This window comes from Mus caroli, chromosome 6, assembly GCF_900094665.2.
Source record: "Mus caroli chromosome 6, CAROLI_EIJ_v1.1, whole genome shotgun sequence".
Classification (NCBI taxonomy): Eukaryota; Metazoa; Chordata; class Mammalia; order Rodentia; family Muridae; genus Mus; species Mus caroli.
In genome coordinates, this window is record NC_034575.1 from 32,654,686 (window position 1) to 32,674,001 (window position 19,316).

Here is a 19,316-nt window from a genome sequence, read left to right on the forward strand (position 1 = left end):
TCTATTCTGGGACAGAAACTTGACTTATAGCCTGTGTTAGCCCAAAGCCTGCATTTCTGTAACACTGCATGGCAACAGGGCACTTCACAGCTCCTTAGCACTCTTCCCTGTGGAGCTCTGACCTCGTATTTAATATAAAATAGGATTCTGCCAAGTATAGTGCTACATCTGTAATCCAGCACCCAGAGACTGAATGAATGAGGGTGGGGGTGAAGTATACAAATGAAAAGCCTGAGCTGCTAGTGAGATCCCTCTGACTTAAGCACTACACACTCTTCTGGAATTTTTTTTTCAGAAAAGGACAGATGTCCTGCTGTGACTGGACACACATCTGGACCTCCAAGACATGGAAAGAAGCAGGATTTGAACTTGCCTTGGTAAGGGTTTTACTGCTGTGAACAGACACCATGACTAAGGCAACATTATAAGGATAATGTTTAATTGGGGCTGGCTTACAGGTTCAGAGTTTCAGTCCATTATCATCAAGGCAGGAGCATGGAAGCATCCAGGCAGGCATGGTGCAGGCAGAGCTGAGAGTTCTACATCTTCATATGAAGGCTGCTATTGGAAGACTGACTTACAGGCAGCTAGGATGAGGATCAAGTGACACACCTACTCCAACAAGGCCACACCTACTCCAACAAAGCCACACCCACTCCAACAAGGCCATACCTTCTAATAGTGCCACTCCCTGGGCTGAGCATATACAAACCATAACAGAACTTACTACACATTAAATAAGAGGTTACAGAGAAGTTCTTAGGGAGAGAGCGGAGGTCCATCACAGATTCAAGTTCAGAGGAGACTGTGAGTAGAAAGGTGACCATCTGTCCTCACTATTCTACCAAGCAAGGGTCACTCCTCTGTCCATATCCTTGCAAGGTAAAATGGTATGGGGGTTTGAATAGGTATGACCCACCCCCCCATGGACTCATGTGTTTGAATGCTTGGCCCATAGGGAGTGACACTATGGGGAGGTGTGCCCTTACTGGAGTAGGAAGAAGTGTGTCACGGTAAAGGCAGGCTTTGAGGTCTTATATGTGCTCAAGCTATGCTCAGTGTAACACAGTCTCCTTCTGTTGTCTTCAGATCAAGATGTAGAACTCTCAACTGCTCCAGCACTAAGTCTGCCTGCATACTGCCATGCTTCCCACCATAATGGTAATGGACTAAGCCTCTGAAACTGTAAGCCAGCCCCAGCTAAATGTTTTCCTTTCTTCGAGTTACTGTGGCAGTGGTGTTATCTTTACCCCCAAGAGACTCTAACTAAGGCAAAAGAATATAAGCCAGGGAACTGGGGGTGGGGGTGGGGGGGTCAACAAGAAAGCATCTAGAATTTTCCATAACCACTTTCAGACATTAACCACATCTTATAGAATCTCTCCCTCGAAGCTTCTGCCACCTGCCTGTTCCAGGTCACCACCTTCCTGACTCCCAGAACAGTTCTCTCAGTCTGGCCATGTCTAGGAATGTCATTCTATGTTAGGTACTGTCTTTATTAAAATCAGGTTTAATGACAAGTAAGTTGTGCAGGCTGGTTTTGTGTGTTAACTTGACACAGCTGGAGTTATCAGAGAGAAAGGAGCCTCCCTTGAGGAAATGCCTCCATGAGATCCGGCTGTAAGGCATTTTCTCAATTAGTGATCAAGGGTGGGAGGGCCCATTGTGGGTGGTTCCATCTTTGGGCTGGTAGTTTTGGGTTCTATAAGAAAGCAAGCTGAGCAAGCCAGGGGAAGCAAGCCATTAAGTAACACTCCTCCATGGCCTCTGTATCAGCTCCTGCTTCCTGCCCTGTGTGAGTTCTAGTCCTAACTTCCTTTGGTAATCAACAGCAGTATGGAAATGTAAGCTGAATAAACTCTTTCCTCCCCAACTTGCTTCTTGGTCATGATGTTTTGTGCAGGAATAGAAACCCTGACTAAGACATAGCCAACTCCGTTCTCATTACCCCGTGCTTCTCCAGAACTCTTAGGCTGATGTCATTGCCTCAGTAATTCCAGAACACACAGTCTCACCATCGGGCACTGCCATTCACCACCACACACTGCCTCCCTGTTATCCGGCCCATCAGCCATACTTCCTCAGATTTCTTGGGACACCCAATCATAGCCCTTCAGTGGCTGCTCACATCCAGGACATGGCCTCACATTTTCAATAGGCCCTCTTTGCATACTAGCCAAACCATGGGCCAGATAGAAAGCATACTTTAATATCCGTTTTGTAAGAAACATAATGACTATGAAGGACAAATCCTTTAGGTAAAGTTGCTTCTTGTTACATAGACTGGGAATCTGAAAACTACGACATATACATTGTGTCAAATGTCTTTTTCAGGGAGGGCTTAATACTTTGGTGGACGTTGAGTGGAGATCAGCTGGAGAGCGGGATGCTAGGGAGGAGGGGCTGGGGCTGTGATTGATGGCAGTGCATGGAGGTGAGACTGTTCTAGAATTATTGAGGAGATAACATCAGCTAGGCATGCTTGAATACTCACAGTTACTCACTAGACTAAAAGAGAATGAGAAAAAGGCATTGAATGCTAACTGCATAGGGCTGGAAGCCCACGCGCTTTGGGGGCCAGCACTGCCCATCACAGGTTAGGGTTGCTGTGAGCTCTCAGAGTACTGGAAAGAAAGCTGAGCGCTGATGTCGTTCATTCACAGGGTACCGGCAGTAGGTACTCACCGTGGTGACAAACGCCACCTGCCAGTTCTCCAGCTGCCATTCACATCGGATAACAGGAGACACAACTGCTATTAACATGATCTCCATGGCCTCCACAACCTGAAAGAGAAGGAGGACACAAAGCCACATCTATACACAGCTCACCTCAGCTCCACACAAGCATGTCACCCTCATAGTCCCAATGTCCTCTTTCCCCTAGGTCAGCAGTTCTTAACCTGGGGGTTGTCACCTAAGATCACCAGAAAACACAAATATTTATCTTATGATTCATCACAGTAGCAAAACTACAATTATGAAACAGCAATGAAAATAATTTTATGGTGAGGGGGGAGTCACCACAACTTGAGGAACTGTATTAAAGGGTCACGGCATTAGAGAGTTGGGAACCACTCCCCTAGATGGAGGGGGATACAGTAGAGCCAGTCACAGTAGTATAGCCCTGTGAAACCACCCGGGCAGGAGCATCATGGGTTTGAGATCAGCACTGGCTGGCTTCAAGACCTTGAATCAAGAAACCCAAAGCACAACAAAAAGAAAATAGATACCTATAGTCCACCCTTAGCTTTCATAGATGTAATATTCATAGTTTGCACAACTTGAGAGTATCCCTAAAGACTGAGAGCACATATTTCCTTGTGATCCTCCTGACCTGTGCATTTGCTCAGTTACACTGACTGAGGGGCCAGGCACTTAGCTAATGGGTGAGCCTGGCTAGTCTTGGCATATTATTTGGATGGTAGGACACACCTTTCCAAATGGGGTTTTTAAAATAGCTTCTCACATCAGGAAACTGGGATCTCAAGAAGACGGGGAAGTTTCTGAAGGCTGAAACAGTAATACAACAGACACAGGTTCAGAGCCCATAACCAGGACATAGTATCTCCTGAGCACACGGAGCACGCAGCATGAGCTACTGAGTGTTTCAAGAAGAGAATGGATAACTAGTGTTCTAGTTTGCTTCCTGGTGTGATGAACACCATGACCAAAAGCAACCAGGGGAAGAAAAGGTTTATTTAACATACAGACTACGGTCCATCATAGAGAGAAGGCAGGGTGTAGTGGAGAACTAGCTAAACCACACTGTGCTCCTGGTTGCAAGCACACACCCACCCAAGAGTTATCTGGATTCACTAATAAAACACACACACACACACACACCAGTTAATTTTAAATATGCCTTGACTAGTTCAAAGGCTGGGCAGTTCTAATCCTCCACCCAGCTAGCATACATTTCCTTCCAGTACCCCTCACTCAAAACCTTCTAAATCTATGTTTTATCTCTGCCACCCTATTGCCTTCTGGGTGGCTCCTCTTATAGGGCTGCTTTCCCTTTCCACCTACATTTTGAATGAATTTTCTTCTGCAGCTCTAAATCCATCTCCCTTCCTTTCTCCCAGTCCCTAGCCCACACAAATCTAAAAGTCCCGCCTCAGTCTACCTACCCAGCCGTTGGCCATTGGTTTTTTATTGATTGATCAAAAACCAATTGGGGACAAGGGCCTTCAGTATTTGGATACAGTGTCTTAGTCAGGGTTTCTATTCCTGGACAAAACATCATGACCAAGAAGCAAGTTGGGGAGGAAAGGGTTTATTCAGCTTACACTTCCATACTGCTGTTCATCACCAAAGGAAGTCAGGACTGGAACTCAAGCAGGTCAGGGAGCAGGAGCTGATGCAGAGGCCATGGAGGGATGTTCTTTACAGGCTTGCTCAGCCTGCTCTCTTATAGAACCCAAGACTACCAGCCCAGGGATGGTCCCATCCACAAGGGGCCCTCCCCCTTGATCACTAATTGAGAAAATGCCTTACAGCTGGATCTCATGGAGGAATTTCCCCAACTGAAGCTCCTTTCTCTGTGATAACTCCAGCCTGTGTTAAGTTGGCACGCAAAACCAGCCAGTACAGACAGATTCCCAATTTTGGGGACCAGATTAACTCAAAGCATTAGAACCAATCCCCAACACCATGGAAGGAGCTCAAAGCAGAAACCTGCAGGCAGGGACTAAAGCAGAGTCTACGGAGGAACGTCATTTATAGGCTTGCTTAGCTACCTTTCTCAAACAGCCCAGGCCTATCTGCCCAAGGTAGGGACCACCCCTAATGAGCATCCATCCAATCCATCCTTGCATTAATCAGCAATCAACAAAATGTTCCCCTGACATGCCCATAATTCAATCTAATAGGGTCTATTCTTTGGTTGAGGTTTCCTCTTCCCAAGCAAGCAAATCTAGCCAAAACAATGAACTTTTTGTCCATATCCAATATTCCATTTCACGATGGGTTTACCTCCCAGGGAAAGAAAGCAGATGCCAAAAATGAACGCTAGAAACAGGTGAATTAGGTTTTAGAAGACCCACAAAACAACAATCAACCAACCAACCAATCAACCAACCAACCAACCAACCTACCAGAGACTTGATAGCACAGGATGAGCTTCTTAAAGACAGTTGCAGAGAGAGACATGCCCAAGTGTGGATACAACTCACTTCTAACATATATACATATAAATATATATAATATGTTATACAAATTTATAATATTATATACAAATAGTAAATAATTAATACTAATACAATATACTAATATTTGTTATACTAAATTTTATATCAGTATACTATATTAGTATGATATTAAATATTACTCTAGTATTTAATTTAGTGTGTGTGTGTGTGTATGTGAGTGTGTGTGTTTGAGTATGCATATGTATGCAGGAGCCATGGCAGACAGAAGGTCGTATTAGGTCCCCTGGAACTGGAGTTACAGATAGTTGTGAGCTGGCATTGTGAGTGCTGGAATGAAACCTGGGTCTTCTGAAAGAGCAACAAATGCCATCCCTCTAGCCCAACCTTATTTTCTTGGTCTCTTACTCTAAAAGCTCATGGATTTGTCTTGACCGGATGGCCAGCAGACAGCAGGGACCCTTATCTTCCCCTCCCACTGGGACTGCAGGTGCATCACCACTGAATGCAGCCTTAGTATGGATGCTGGGGCTCAGACTCAGGCACAATATTTGTTTTTGAGATAGGGCTGGCTTTGAACTCTTGGCCTCAAGTGATCTTCATACCTCAGGCTAGATATCTACTGGAACTACAGTGCCTACCACTATGCCCAACCAGATTTGAGGACTTGCACCTACAGGACAGAACGAACACTGACATCATAGACAAAGAAGAGGAAGGAGAAATAAAGGAAGAGAGCATGTTTGTCTGCGGGTTCTCTCCATGACACCGCTAGCACAGTCATAGGATTGTTTATTACAGTAATGTGGAGGCCTGGCATGGAAAGGGGGAGCCGTGATCCCTAAGCTGCCGGGCTTTTTTGTTAGTGTTGGCTTGTCTCCCCTACAGGATCGCAGCTGTGCTCAGAGTTCAGATACTGGGATGTTTTAGCACAGAACTCAGACAGCATGAACATCCCAGAGAAGCATTCAATTTACCAAACTTGTCTTCCAATCTTCCTGCTTCCTCCTCTCAAGTCCCAGAATCCCACCCATGTGTTACCTGCTTTCAGTTAGTGAATATTTGGTGAAAATCTTAAGAGAATTAAATATTTAGGACAGCAATCACCTAATCCACCATACCAAGGACAACAAAATAAAACCCCATTTCCCAAAAGAAAGATTTGATTTGATTTGATTTGATCTTTGTACTGGGGGTGGTGGGCATCAATCCCAGAGTCTTGCTGGAACTTCACATGCTAGGCAAGCTCTTTTTCACCAGCCCTTCCTAAAACTTAAAAAAGCCTAAACGTGTGCATGTGTGTGTGCATGTGTGTATAAGGGTATGTGCCACTGTGTACATCTGGAGGCAAGTTAGATCTCACATATCCCTAGATGGCCTCGAACTCAACACCTCACAGAAGATAACCTTAAACTCCTGATTCTCTTATAGCTATCTGCCGAATACAGTGACTACAGATGCACCCGCCATGCCTAACACACAACACCAAGGATTTTGGAGAAACAAATACCACTGATATGAAGGAAATGACTGAGTCTCTTAGGGGATCTAGAGTCTTGCCGACAGCAGGTGCTCCAGGTGTTACCAATGCACACATGCTCAGAGCTTGCAGCTACTCCACGTGGAGTAACCCCACAAGTCCTTTGCCTTCTTCCCAAGAGTTCAGTGTAAACCTTTCAGATGAGTCTTGAACAGACACATGTTCCCAGCCAACCCACTGCAAAGGCTGATGAAATAATTTCCACAGGACTCCTACTCCCGGGAATGGGCAGTCCAGTGCTGGGGGGTCAGCAGGAACTTGGTGCTAAACAGTGAGAACAGAATCACAGCCACAGAGCTTTTCCAAGTGTGCTCACCCCGGTGCTGCCCATGATTAGGAAGAGTGCAATGTGGAAGCGCCCGAAGCCGATGGTCTCCACCGCATCCTCCACCGTGAATGTCTTGGTCTCTGACAAGGAAGGCAGAGTATGAGAACCACTTGATGTGGGGGCGGGGGAACCCTTGAGGACCATGGCTCACCTCTACAGGTATATGCAACATTATTATTTATTATTCCGTCTTGTGTAGCCTAGACTGACTTCAATCGCCTACATAGCTGAGGATGACCTTGAACTCCTGACTCTCAGGCCTCTACCTCTCACACAGGGTTACAGACAGGTACCTCTGTACCCAGTTTATGTGGTACTGAGAATCAAATGTAGGGCTTTGTGCAGTTAGGCAAACAGTCCACCACCTGACCCACAGCCTTGACCCCTAATTCATTATTACAGCAATGTTAAACACTAGTTTGAAAGCTGGCATTTGGGGGATGGTCTTACCTTTCTGCTGCGGTTCTGGGGCTGCCTGGCTCAGTTTCCGAAGGCTGATGATTGTCACGGGCTCTGTCTGCTTGGCTGCCATCTAGGTCACTGATTCCCCACACAGCTTCCCTAATGAAGCCAGGGTTAGTAGCAGAGAAGAAATATCATGGCTATAGAATATATATCACGGCCGGGCATGGTGGCACATGCCTTTAATCCCAGCACTCGGGAGGCAGAGGCTGGTGGATCTCTGAGTTCGAGGCCAGCCTGGTCCACAAAGTGAGTTCCAGGACAGCCAGGGCTACACAGAGAAACCCTGTCTCGAAAAACCAAAAAAAAAAANAAAAAAAAAAAAAAAGAATACATATCACAGGCCAAGTCCACTCCATGTAAAATTGCCTTGAGCCCTCAAAAGTCTAGAAGGTAGGTTGGTAGAGGCTGAGTCAGCAAAGTGCTTGCTGTGCACACATGAGGACCTTTTTGTATACATAGAATCCATGGGGAAAAACTGATGTGGAGACGAGAAGTTTCCTGGGGCTTTCTGGACAGCCAGCATGGCCAAATCCATGAGTTGCATACCAGTGAGAGACCCTGCCTCAGAAAACGGTGCACAGCATTCCTGAGTGACCACACCCTAGAATGACCCATACTATGCACATACACATGCACATACACACACAGGCACCTAAGGTTGCCCTCTACATACAACACGCACGAGCACTCACACACGTGCACACTCAAGTCCTGGGATATGTTTGCCTCTGTCATCCACTTCGACTGTGACAGACTACCCTTGTGTTTAGAGTCCCTCTGCTGTTTACTGGCTTGAGGAATTTGCCTTCTTCTGAGCCTCCTTCTCTTCACCCCTAAAATGGGAATAATATAGTATTGCACCTAACTCTTAGGCTGGTGTGAGGAGAAACAAGTTAGCTCACAAAAGTGTTTATCCTCCACCTGTTGTGCACTGACCTGCTCGATTAGAGGAAGCTGAGAGCACTGGTCACTGCTGCTGTTAGGACTGCTAATTAAGCATTTGCTGTCACACACACACACATACACCCACACACACACAAAGTGATGACAACAGTGGCACATGCCTTCAATCTCAGCACTCAGGACAGAGAAACCCTGACTTGATTAAAAAAAAAAAAAAAAAGACTGAAAAACCTGGAAATACAGTGGTGAGTATGTTAAAATGTATTTTCTCATAGGAAATTCAAAATGAAAACCTCACTGGTTGTCAGGGTTACATGGGAAGACTCCGTATCATCAAAACAAAACACTCTAAAGAGGCCATATGAAGTCAATAACTCCGGGACAGACTGGGGAGCGGCTCATAAGCCACAAAGAAACTTAAGCTCACACCCCTGAGAATAGCGATTATCAAAACGTTGGAAAAGGGCTTATGGATGTAACAGTGGCAGAGCACGTGTGTGACACATGTGAAATTGTAGGACCCTTGCACACTGTTAATTAGAGTGTAAATTGGCACAGCCATCGTGGCTAGAGTACGATGTCTCTTCAAAAATATTTTTTTAAAAAGTAAAAGTAGAATGGGTCTCCAGAGGAACTGGAGGCAGCTTATCCTAAAGGAAAGCCTGTATCTCGGGTCACACTACAACATCACTTACAACAGCCAAGACAGAAAGCAACCTGACCATCTACTGATGGATATGTGTATAAGAAAAATGCACCCTGTACATAAAACAGAGTATTATCCAGCCATAAAAGAAGGAAATCCCGCATGGGTAACAACATGATGTCAAGCGACTAAGTCGGGTATGGAAGGGATCAGTTTGACTAGGATGATGGTGCTGGGAAAGAGTAACTGCCCAGCATGTGAGACAGGGTCATAGTCTGGGCAGCTAGCACAGGATGCAGCCAGTCGGAGGGACGGACCCTACACAGGAGGCACAGGACACTGTGTTCTATACTAAAGCTTTATGCTAAGTGCCTCACAAGGTGGAGGAGGAAGAGAGAGGAGGAAGAAGCCGCAGCAGCAGTGAAATGAAGCAGCCTGAGGTGAGTAGACTTAGCCACAAACATTCAGGATGGCTCCATTGCTGCATACTTACCTCCAAATGGATACAGTCACTGTGTGTGATGTGACAACTTCTTGTAGTCCAATAAAACTGACACATCACACACAGACACACCCAGAAACACGTCTCCTCTTCCTAGAACCTAGAAGCCACAGACTGTTGCCTACAGTAGCCCAGGATGGGCATCCCTGTGTGTCAAGTGTTGGAGGGATGTCTTGTGTTTTGTGGGCCCCTGTGAGGACTTCAAGGGAGGGCATAATGTGTTCCATGTCCTAAGAATTGTCCGACATAGCTGGTGACACACAAGATAGACGTTAAAACAACTACCCTGTGACAATGAAATCCTCTTGTGTCTTTTGGGTTTGGTTTTTATTTTGTTTGGTTGGTTTGGTTTGGTTTTTGGGTTTTTTTCTTCTAGAAAGTCACTGTCACAGAGAGAGCAGGGAATCACAACAATGCTACTCAGCAATAATCCATGAAATTGTCCCTCCTAAGCAGCAAAAACAAAAGGAAGTTATTCTAAATAACAGAAGCCACAGTGTGACATCATCTAGAAGTGTAGGCACAGGTCCATCTTCTCTACCGAGTAAAGGCTTAAAAGGTAGGGCAGTGATTTTACCAGAAATCTTGGGGAGTCCCAGCAAGTCAGGGTCCTCCTTTGTGGATCTCAAGTCTCTTTAGTAAAACCACTTAAGAACAGAGATAAACAGAAGCTCGGGGGCAGAATGAACTGAAATGGAGCCTAGAGGACCATTTTTTAGAGTCGAAGGAAAAGGACAGAGCAGGCTAGCTGTAAATCTCACAGCTGCCTCCAGGAGAAGGGAGAGGCTGGCCTGGATATCGGCCTGCTCTCAGGTAGCACGGTGGGGGCCGTGAGCGTCCAAAAAGGAACAAGGGGAGTTGGAGAGATGGCTTAGTAGCTAAGAGCACCTACTGCTCTTGCAGAGGACCTGGGTTAAGTTCCCAGCACACACACAAGGGCCAACACGCTTCTCTAAGTCCACTTCCATGGGGTCTGACATCCTCTTCCAGCCTCTGAGGGTACCAGGCACACACACACACACACACAAAAGGGAAGGAGCAAGGAAGCCCAAACACATCACTTAAAGAGATCAAAAGCATACTTGGGCTCTGGCCAGCATTACGGTTTTCTGAGTTAAAACTTAGACAGGTACACAAACCCAGCTAATCGCTGTGGCTGTCTTAGTCAGGGTTTGTATTCCTGCATAAAACATCATAACCAAGAAGCAAGTTAGGGAGGAAAGGGTTTATTCAGCTTACACTTCCACATTGCTGTTCATCACCACCAAAGGAAGTCAGAACTGGAACTCACACAGGGCAGGAATTTGGAGGCAGAAGCTGATGCAGAAGCCATGGAGGGGTACTGCTTACTGGCTTGCTTCCCCTGGCTTGCTCAGCTTGCTTTCTTATAGAACCCAGGACTACCAGCTCAGAGATGGTACCACCCACAATGGGCTGGGCCCTCCCCCCAACCCCCTTGATCACTAATTGAGAAAATGCCTTACAGCTGGATCTCATGGAGGCATTTCCTCAAGGGAGGCTCCTTTCTCTGTGATAACTCCAGCTTGTGTCAAGTTGACACACAAAAGCAGCTCATGGGGAGTGCACTAAGAGGCAGGAATTCTAGGATGGAAAAGTACATTATCTTAAAGTAACCCACTTTCCCAGGAGTGGTCCCCTAGCCAGGTTCATTGGACCTTCCCCACTGGATTAACCCTTGAGGACGTAGACAAGGGCCTGTCTCAATCTGGAGCTAGGTTCAGATCTTAAAACAGTTGATCTCACCCCTTCAGGAGCCTGCCAATGTGGGAAATCACTTCTAAAATGACTGTCCTTTTTCCAAACACTGTTGAGACACTTCTTGGAGAGGTGTTCTTATTTGGTAAGGGTGTGTCACGTACACGTGCGCTCGAGTACACACACATACACACAGGGACCGGAGAACTCCTTGTGAGCTGCCTTCCCTCACACCTTGCCCCCAGACATTTGTGTGCACGTGGAACGTGGAGAACAACCTCAGGTGTCATCCTCTGGAACGTCACCCATCACCCTTGAGACAAGGTCTCTCCTTGGCCTGGAGCTCACTGCTTAGGCTAGACTGGCCGGCCAGTGAGCCCCACGGAATCCTCCTGTTCCTGCCTCCTCAACACCGAGATTATGAGTGTATGCTACCTCATATACTGGCCTTTTACGTATGTACTGGGGATCTAAACTCAGCTCCCATGCTTACACGAGCAAGCCCTTTCCCTCCGCCATCTCTCCATCCTCTCGTTGGTAACTTTTTATGAAGTAGTGGCATCTAATTACACAATGGACTCTGTAGTGCATTCACTACTCTCCTTCCCCAACAGCCATCGGTCGTTGCCAACAGCTCCTCAGGTAGGTGAGGGTCTCATGAGGAAGAAGAGAGGGGAGGGAAAGGAGGAAGGGATGGAGGAAGGAGGGAGGGAGGGAGGGAGGAAGGGAGGAGAAGAGGGAGGACAGGGCAGAAGCTAAACCAAACAAACCCAGCAAAACAAGGAGAAGAACTAGCATCCCAGACAGCTCTTCCTCAAACACTGACATGAGGATGCAAGGCATGCCCCTCAAACAGCCAGAGAAGGGGATACGGGTAGACATGGAGAGATTAAGGGTTGACTCTGCCACTCAAAAGTGCAGGAGGGGCCCCAAGTAACCAAACTCCCAGAAGACTGATAACTTCATTCTACTGTATTTCCATATACTGAATAGAAAACAGAAATGATTGGGCCCCTGTAGATCTTTTTTATTGATGTGTGATGCAGTTGTTTTATAGCATCATCAATAAGTGGGCCGGGAGAATACTTATATAAGGACCCCAATTTCAAATTCCTAGAACCCATATAAAAAGCCAGTATGGTTGTGGCCCTCTATAACAGCACCAGGGAGGGCAGGGCGTGGAGGGGGACTGGGTTTCGCTGGCTGCCAGCAGAGCTCCAGGTTCAGTAAGAGACTCTTTCTCAAGGGAGTAAGGGGACAGGGATACAGAGAGCACCTGGGGTCCTCATCTGACTTCTGGGAATGTGCATAGGGCACAAGCCTATGTGCATGCATGCACACACACACACACACACACACACACACACACACATATACCTCCACATAAATACTTAAAATACTTACAATACAATACATAATATAAATACATAAAATACAATACACAAATACTTAAAAAAAATTCGCACGCACTCCATTTGCTTCCAGCCACACACAAATAGTCAGCTCCCCCCCCCTACACTGAACAGCAGCAGTAAAAACAGCCTGTTGCCTAAAAGTTTCTCACCTCTGTGTCCCTTGGAACTTTCAGGTCCCTGTGCGCTGGATGGCTGTCTCCCCACAGCCCTCTGGCAGCACTGGGGGCCTCTCTCCTCTGAACTCACCTTTCAGAGTGGCCTGGCCCCTTCCCTGCCCCCACCCCTTTCATCTCACTTCTCCAGAGTGGATTCATTAAGGAGCCACCTGGCGTTCTGAGGTCACACCCCCTCCAAAACAGCCCTCACCGGATCCCTTGTTAACGAGAAAATAACAGTGTTCTCAGAGACAGATTGAAGCTGCCAAGCCTCGGGGTACCTTCTTTAGATGGGTGACCAGAAGAACACCAGCACTGAGAACTTAAAACTCCCTGAGGGTCGTGGCAGTAGGAGAGCCATGGGCTTCCCAAAGGCACTTAAAGCTGGTCTATTCTGTCAGCTGTCACTGGTTTGAGCATCCCCTCCACTGCCCAGGTCTTACAATCCCTCTTCTATATAGTCTAGAGAGGTGGAGAGCCCTCTATGTGCCAAATGTGCCTGTGTTTGTGTTCCTCATCATGTACATCATTGGACAAGAAATGGAATTATTCTCCTTGCCAAGTGCATAGAAGATTTGGGCATTGCTTCTATCAACCCCAGTCAATCTTGACACAGGTCAGCAGATGGGGTCTAAAAGATAAGATTCCCAAGCTGGGAAGATGGCGAGTGGATAAAGTGCTCACCACACAAGCATGAGGACCTAAGTTCAAATCCCGCAGAAGCTATGTAAAAGCCAGGCACAGTAGTGTGAGTCTATAATCTCACTGTGCCTATAGCAAGATGGGAGTCAGAGACAGGAGCTTCCCTGGAAGCTCACAGGCCATCGAGCCTGGTGTACCCAGTAGTCCTCTAATCGCCATAAGTGTCATGGAAGACATGTGCCTGCACCTGTACACACTAACACACGCAAGCATACTCCCATCTAAAAGGAAAATTTGAATACAATCAGCTCTTTATATAAAAAGGACTTAGTCAGCCGGGCAGTGGTGGCACACGCCTTTAATCCCAGCACTCGGGAGGCAGAAGCAGGCGGATTTCTGAGTTCGAGGCCAGCCTGGTCTACAAAGTGAGTTCCAGGACAGCCAGGGCTACACAGAGAAACCCTGTCTCGGAAAAACCAAAAAAAAAAAAAAAAAAAGGACTTAGTCAACTGTGGAGCATTACAAATGTGACTTAGTCTTAGTCTTACTTCTAGGGTTTCGATAGCGTTGGCAGGGTCTTCACCTGGATTCAGGCCATTCAGAAAGGCCAGTGCACACTTTCCTCAGGCACTTGGGGTATCACCAGTCCAGGGATCCTAATACATTGGTTCTGGGCTCTCAGTCCCCCAACTATGAGGTAGTCTCCGTCTTTGTTCCCATAGCTCACCATGCCTGCATCTCCTGCTCCAGTTACCCCAGCACAGTGCGTGTTGACAATAAACAGCGCCCCAAGAATGATGTCATGTGGTCATGTTTCATTTCTCAGGACTTAGCGATGCAGAGAGCCAGGCTGGGCCTCCCTCTCCCACAGAGGGCATTAGCTGTGCTTCCTCCTGTGGGGTGACAATGTTTGAGAGTCCCTAACCTTGTAATGCTAAGCCTGAGACAAGGGGGAAGAGAAGGAAAAACAAACTAATCCTGCCCTGGGGATTAGGTTGTGCAACCCCATTGTTCCGGCCTTGGCGTTGGCCTTTAAATGCTGGTGCTCAATGTTAAGGATTAATTTGGAATAACGACATCTTAAACAGTGAATAAAGCAGACATTTATTTTCATGATTATAACACTTGAAATACCGCAGGAACTTCAGGTGAGGGGGGCTCCTGCCTGTCATCTCAGCATTTGGGAAGTAGAGGCAGGAGGAACCTGAGTTCAAAGTCAAGGACATCCTTGGCCGTGTGGTTATTTCCAGAACAGTTAAAGCAAGAGAGACCTTGTCTCAAACAGAAAGAAAGTAAAATAAAAATAAACTATCACAGGAAGATGGTGGTCAAGTGTCTGCCCCCCCACCCCCCCATTTTCCAGTTATTTTAGTATTTGATCATGAAGACTATACATGAAGTCCAAATGATTCACCAAAGTAGCCCCTCAGTTAGGTGGCTAAGTCCTGTTAAATACTGCACCTTACACAGCTTCACACTGCAGACAGCCAAGAAGGGCTGCAGCCTGGGACACCTGGCCTGGGCTGACGTCAGAGACAAGAGTGAGCTTCTTCAGCCGTCGCCTGCACCAGGATACAGACAGACCTACTCCTCAGCTGTGCCTTCCAGGACGTGCTTAAAGGAGAAGGGGGAGAACTTGGAGCCAGCCCCCTCATAGAACTTGTTCTGGAATTCCACCCTGTGGTGATAGGGAAGAGCAAGAAAAGCAGACTGAAATGCCAGCTAGAGGCAGGCAGGCAGGCAGGCAGGCAGGCAGGCAGGGAGGCAGGAGCAAGGCTCAGAACACCATGGGAACCAGATGACCTTTTGAGCCTCCTTACCACACCTTCTTCCTCCCACCTCTCTTCCTCAGGCTTCACAGGCCACAGCACACCCCTCCCCCACATCATGAATTTCCACAGCCTCCATCCAAGCAAGGATGTGCCCCGCCCCCACCCCGCAACACACTATTTGATCATCTGTGGGTGCATGAGGCTCTGCCGTTGTGCATGGCTTCCCTTCTCCACCCTGACTTCCTGTTGCAGAGTCCAGAATAAACAGAAGCTTAGCCTGCATCTTCTCTCTCCCTCTCCCTCTCTCTCTCCTTCCTCTCCTCCCCCTCCCCCAACCCCCACCATTCCTGCTCCCATTTCCCTTCAGAAAAGGGCAGGCCTCTCAGGTATAGCAACCAAACATGGCACATCAAGTTGCAAAAAGGCTATTGGCCTGTGTTTTTAAAAGTCACTTCCTGTCCAGCCTCACCCTCGCTCAGTTCTGTGTTGTGGTGCTACAGAGATGTGCTTCATGCAATCGAGGGAAATGTCAGCATGATGACAGGAGATTCTCTCCACTCAACATGTAAACATAAGAATATTTTTTAGGGCTAGAGAGGTAGCTCAGTGTTTAATGGCACTGGCTGCTCTTTCAGAGGAAGACTTGACTCCCAGCACCCACATGGCAGCTCACAAGTGTGTATAACTCCAGCCCCAGGGTATCTGATGCCCTCTTCTGGCCTCCACAGGCACTGCATACATAAGGTATATAGATAGACAAACACACAGGCAAAACACTCAATGTATAAAATGAAAAAAAAAAAAAAATCAAAATAAAATGTTCCCTAACAATAGCAGCCCCGGTTTGTACTGAGGATGGCCGGTCGGGATGGCTTTACAACAACATAGCACCCTCAATCTAGCTGCACCGTAGTCTCCGGGTTCATCTGTGGATGCTAAGGGCTTCCTGGGGTACTCCGATATTTCCTCTGCAGAGTTGAGTGGCCTGTTTCTACTGCTGTAACTCCTGCCCTCAGCAACCACAGTGGCTAAGCACTCTTACTTGACTCACAGGCTCTCTATAAGCCTGTGTCAGATCTGCCAAGTGACCTGAAGCCAGCTGTAGTAACAAGAGAGCAAATGAGGGCTTCATGACAGGGCAGCCAGCACATCTGCGTACATGTGAACATCCATTACACCATGCATTCTATATAATGGATAACTAAGGTTCCACAAACGGAGTTAAATTGTGACTCTGGCCACCAGCCCTGCAGGTGGCCCTTCCCCAACTCAGCCCCCAGCTCCCTGGGGACAAGCAGGCTTACCAATGCAGCCGGAGGGCGTGCAGAAAAGCTGAGAGACCCTCCATGACGAGAAGGATGGCCACGGTGAGGACAGCGAAGACCGCAAAAATGATGAAGACGCCAACGAGCCCTGCCCAGCCTTGAAGGCGAAGACCAATGCTCATGACCATGGTCCAGAGCACCTCGGACAGCTCTGTGGGAGCAAGCGGGGGGGGGAGGACATCTTCAGCCTCCAGCTGTGTCATGGATACATCTGCTCAGTGCACATCCCTCTCAGCCTATCACCTCAGATGCCAGGGTGCCTCTGAGGGTCATGTGGGAGCTTGTGCACCACAGCTTTGATCACTGTGGTGGAGCTTCCAACAACAAGAACCAGACAAATACTCAGCACCGCACTGATCCCCAGGGAAAGGAAGCCAACTAGAGCTGTCGGCAGCAAAAGGAACAAATTTGAAATAACACGAGATAGGCACAAAAATGCTAAATCTAAAAGAATGCATGAAGCACGGTTTGTCTGTGGCCCTCCCTGGGCTCACATGTTGAGATCTGAACTTTCCAGGTCACAGTATTTGGAGACAGGGTCTTGGAGGGGAGGTGATTGGAAACATGAGAGGGGTCCCTTTGCCACGGGATTAGGGAAATTAAGAACTTGTTCACTGTGACATCTCAGCTCTCACTCCCCCACACATCTGCGTGAGGACATTAGAGAAGCAAGCTTCCACCCCAGCCCACCTACACTGGCACTGTCATCTCAAACTTCCAGCCTTCAGAACTGTAAGAAAATTCAGTGTCTGGCTGAAGCCACACAGTCTGATGTGGCTTCACAGGCCCAAGCTAAGATTCTGTTCACATAAATTCAGAAGCATGGGAAGCTATGGTAGGTTGTTTAAGGACCAGAAAGACACCAAGGAAAAGCGTTAAGTGACCCAGGGAAGGGTCTCGTGCTGATGAATGCAGTAAGCCTGTTCTCCGGATAGTATGGGTGCTGACTCCTCTCCCCTCCTCCTGCTCCATACATTCCCGAGTTGCACACTCACCAGCGTGAGCCAAGCTGAGGGCCCAGAGCCGAAGGTACGAGGCTGTATTAGAGATGCAGCCCAGGCAGTACTCAATGGTGTGAATGGCTTGGTGGACAAAGATGTCTCCAAAGTTGAACTGCAACAGAGCATTTTCTATCTTAGTTCATTAGTTCCTTCTCTCCCTTCCCTTTTCCTTTTATAAGTAGGAACATTAAAATCTAATTTTCCTTTTTATTATAGTAATCTACATTCTTATGGGATAGGATATATTGTAATAAATTTTTATCATATCAGGGTAATTGGAGGGCTTTGAACTCCTGTCTTCCAGTCAGTTACAAACTGTATCTTAGATTACCATCAGTCAGAGTCACCGTGGGCCGGGATAGATAAGAATGGAATGGGAAGACAGCCAGCAAGAGTCTAGAGTTCTAACATTCAGGCTGGAGAGATGACTTAGCAGGTAAGAGCACTGACTGCTCTTCCAGAGGTCCTGAGTTCAAATCCCAGCAACCACATGGTGGCTCACAACCATCTGTAATGGAATCCGATGCCCACACACACAGAAGTGGTGTGTTTGAAGACAGTCACAGTGTAGTCATATACATAAAATAAATATTTTTTTTAAAAAATCTAACATTTGATTAAGGCCTTTTTTCCTTTTTAGCTGCAAACCTGCAATTTTCTAGAAATCTCACCAAAATAAATAAATAAATAAATAAATAAATAAAATCCATCTACAGCAAAAGGCATGCCCTAAACCCCTTGACAACTCTGGTGGCTTATAAGTTATAATATCCTCTAACATACTTCTGGAGCCAGCTTGCAATCTCACCAGGAAGAGAGGAGAGAAGAAAAGAGTGCTGAGAACCCTTGGAATGGTAACTACGACTGTATTGGCTGGCTCACGGAGTATTCCGGGACTATGAAGAGGGTCTCCTACCCAGTTAGGGTCAGGGATCATACAGGACTCGAGGTGCGTGAGCCTTAAGTAGCTGCCAAGGATGGCATTGATAACACTGGATTGGAAGACGGGGCAGCTGACTTACGGGTGCTGAGCTTGGGGTGACAGTGAACTGCACGAGAGGAAGCATACAGCAGGGAATTCTAGACGTGAGACCAGGGCTTAGAAAAGCCAGGCACATTAAATTGAAGAAAAGAGCTGGGATCTACAGCAATCCACTGCTTACACCAATACCTCAAGCTAGACACAAGCTGTGGTACCAGAGGAGGCACCTGTGCTAGGCTCACACAATGTTTCTGGTGCAGCTCAAGGGACCCTCTAGGCTGCTTGGCACGCACATGCTCTTAAAGATAACAGCAGTAATTGGCTAAAATAGTAAAGCATCTTCATAGTTGATGTTAACTCCCTGTTCTGATCTACATCCCTGGACTTCCTGAAACCTTCGGACTAAGAAGCCATAGGCTGAGACCAGCAGAGGCTCCTAGACCCTCTAGCCTGTGCCTGAGTTCATTCAGACAGGATGGTGGCTGCACCCTTGTGACTGTAAAGATCATATCCTAATCCTAGACTCTTATGCAATCTGAGAGGCTGGCCTTTGGTACTCCGTCTCAGATACCTCCTCCTCATGGCCGTCCTTCATCCCATGGGCACCTGCAGTCTTCTTAGAAGAGTGGCCCGAGTGGTCACCCTCCACAGCATCCTCGTGGATCGTGAAAGACTGCAGCTGTTGACAAGTAAGGAGAGGAAGACACCTATCAGTTTGGCCTCCGAGTTATTAAAAAGTATTAACAAAGCCGGGCAGTGGTGGTGCACGCCTTTAATCCC

The 19,316-nt window shown here is 47.2% G+C and overlaps 2 protein-coding genes across 2 annotated transcripts in view; both read right to left on the reverse strand.

Annotated features, from left to right (window-relative positions):
• Positions 1-12,880, reverse strand: part of Svopl (SVOP like) — a 64,676-nt gene extending 51,796 nt beyond the window's left edge. The window contains exons 1-4 of the mRNA XM_021164258.2: positions 12,809-12,880; positions 7,463-7,573; positions 7,001-7,092; positions 2,686-2,784 (exon numbers count right to left, since the gene is read on the reverse strand). Of these exons, the coding sequence (XP_021019917.2) occupies positions 2,686-2,784; positions 7,001-7,092; positions 7,463-7,544 (273 nt within the window). The 5' untranslated portion in view covers positions 7,545-7,573; positions 12,809-12,880. The remainder of the gene's footprint in view (positions 1-2,685; positions 2,785-7,000; positions 7,093-7,462; positions 7,574-12,808) is intronic.
• A 1,656-nt stretch (positions 12,881-14,536) lies between these two features.
• Positions 14,537-19,316, reverse strand: part of Atp6v0a4 (ATPase H+ transporting V0 subunit a4) — a 42,405-nt gene continuing 37,625 nt past the window's right edge. Inside the window, exons 17-20 of the mRNA XM_029478635.1 lie at positions 19,108-19,215; positions 17,549-17,666; positions 16,533-16,704; positions 14,537-15,134 (exon numbers count right to left, since the gene is read on the reverse strand). Coding sequence (XP_029334495.1) covers positions 15,041-15,134; positions 16,533-16,704; positions 17,549-17,666; positions 19,108-19,215 — 492 coding nt within the window. The 3' untranslated portion in view covers positions 14,537-15,040. The remainder of the gene's footprint in view (positions 15,135-16,532; positions 16,705-17,548; positions 17,667-19,107; positions 19,216-19,316) is intronic.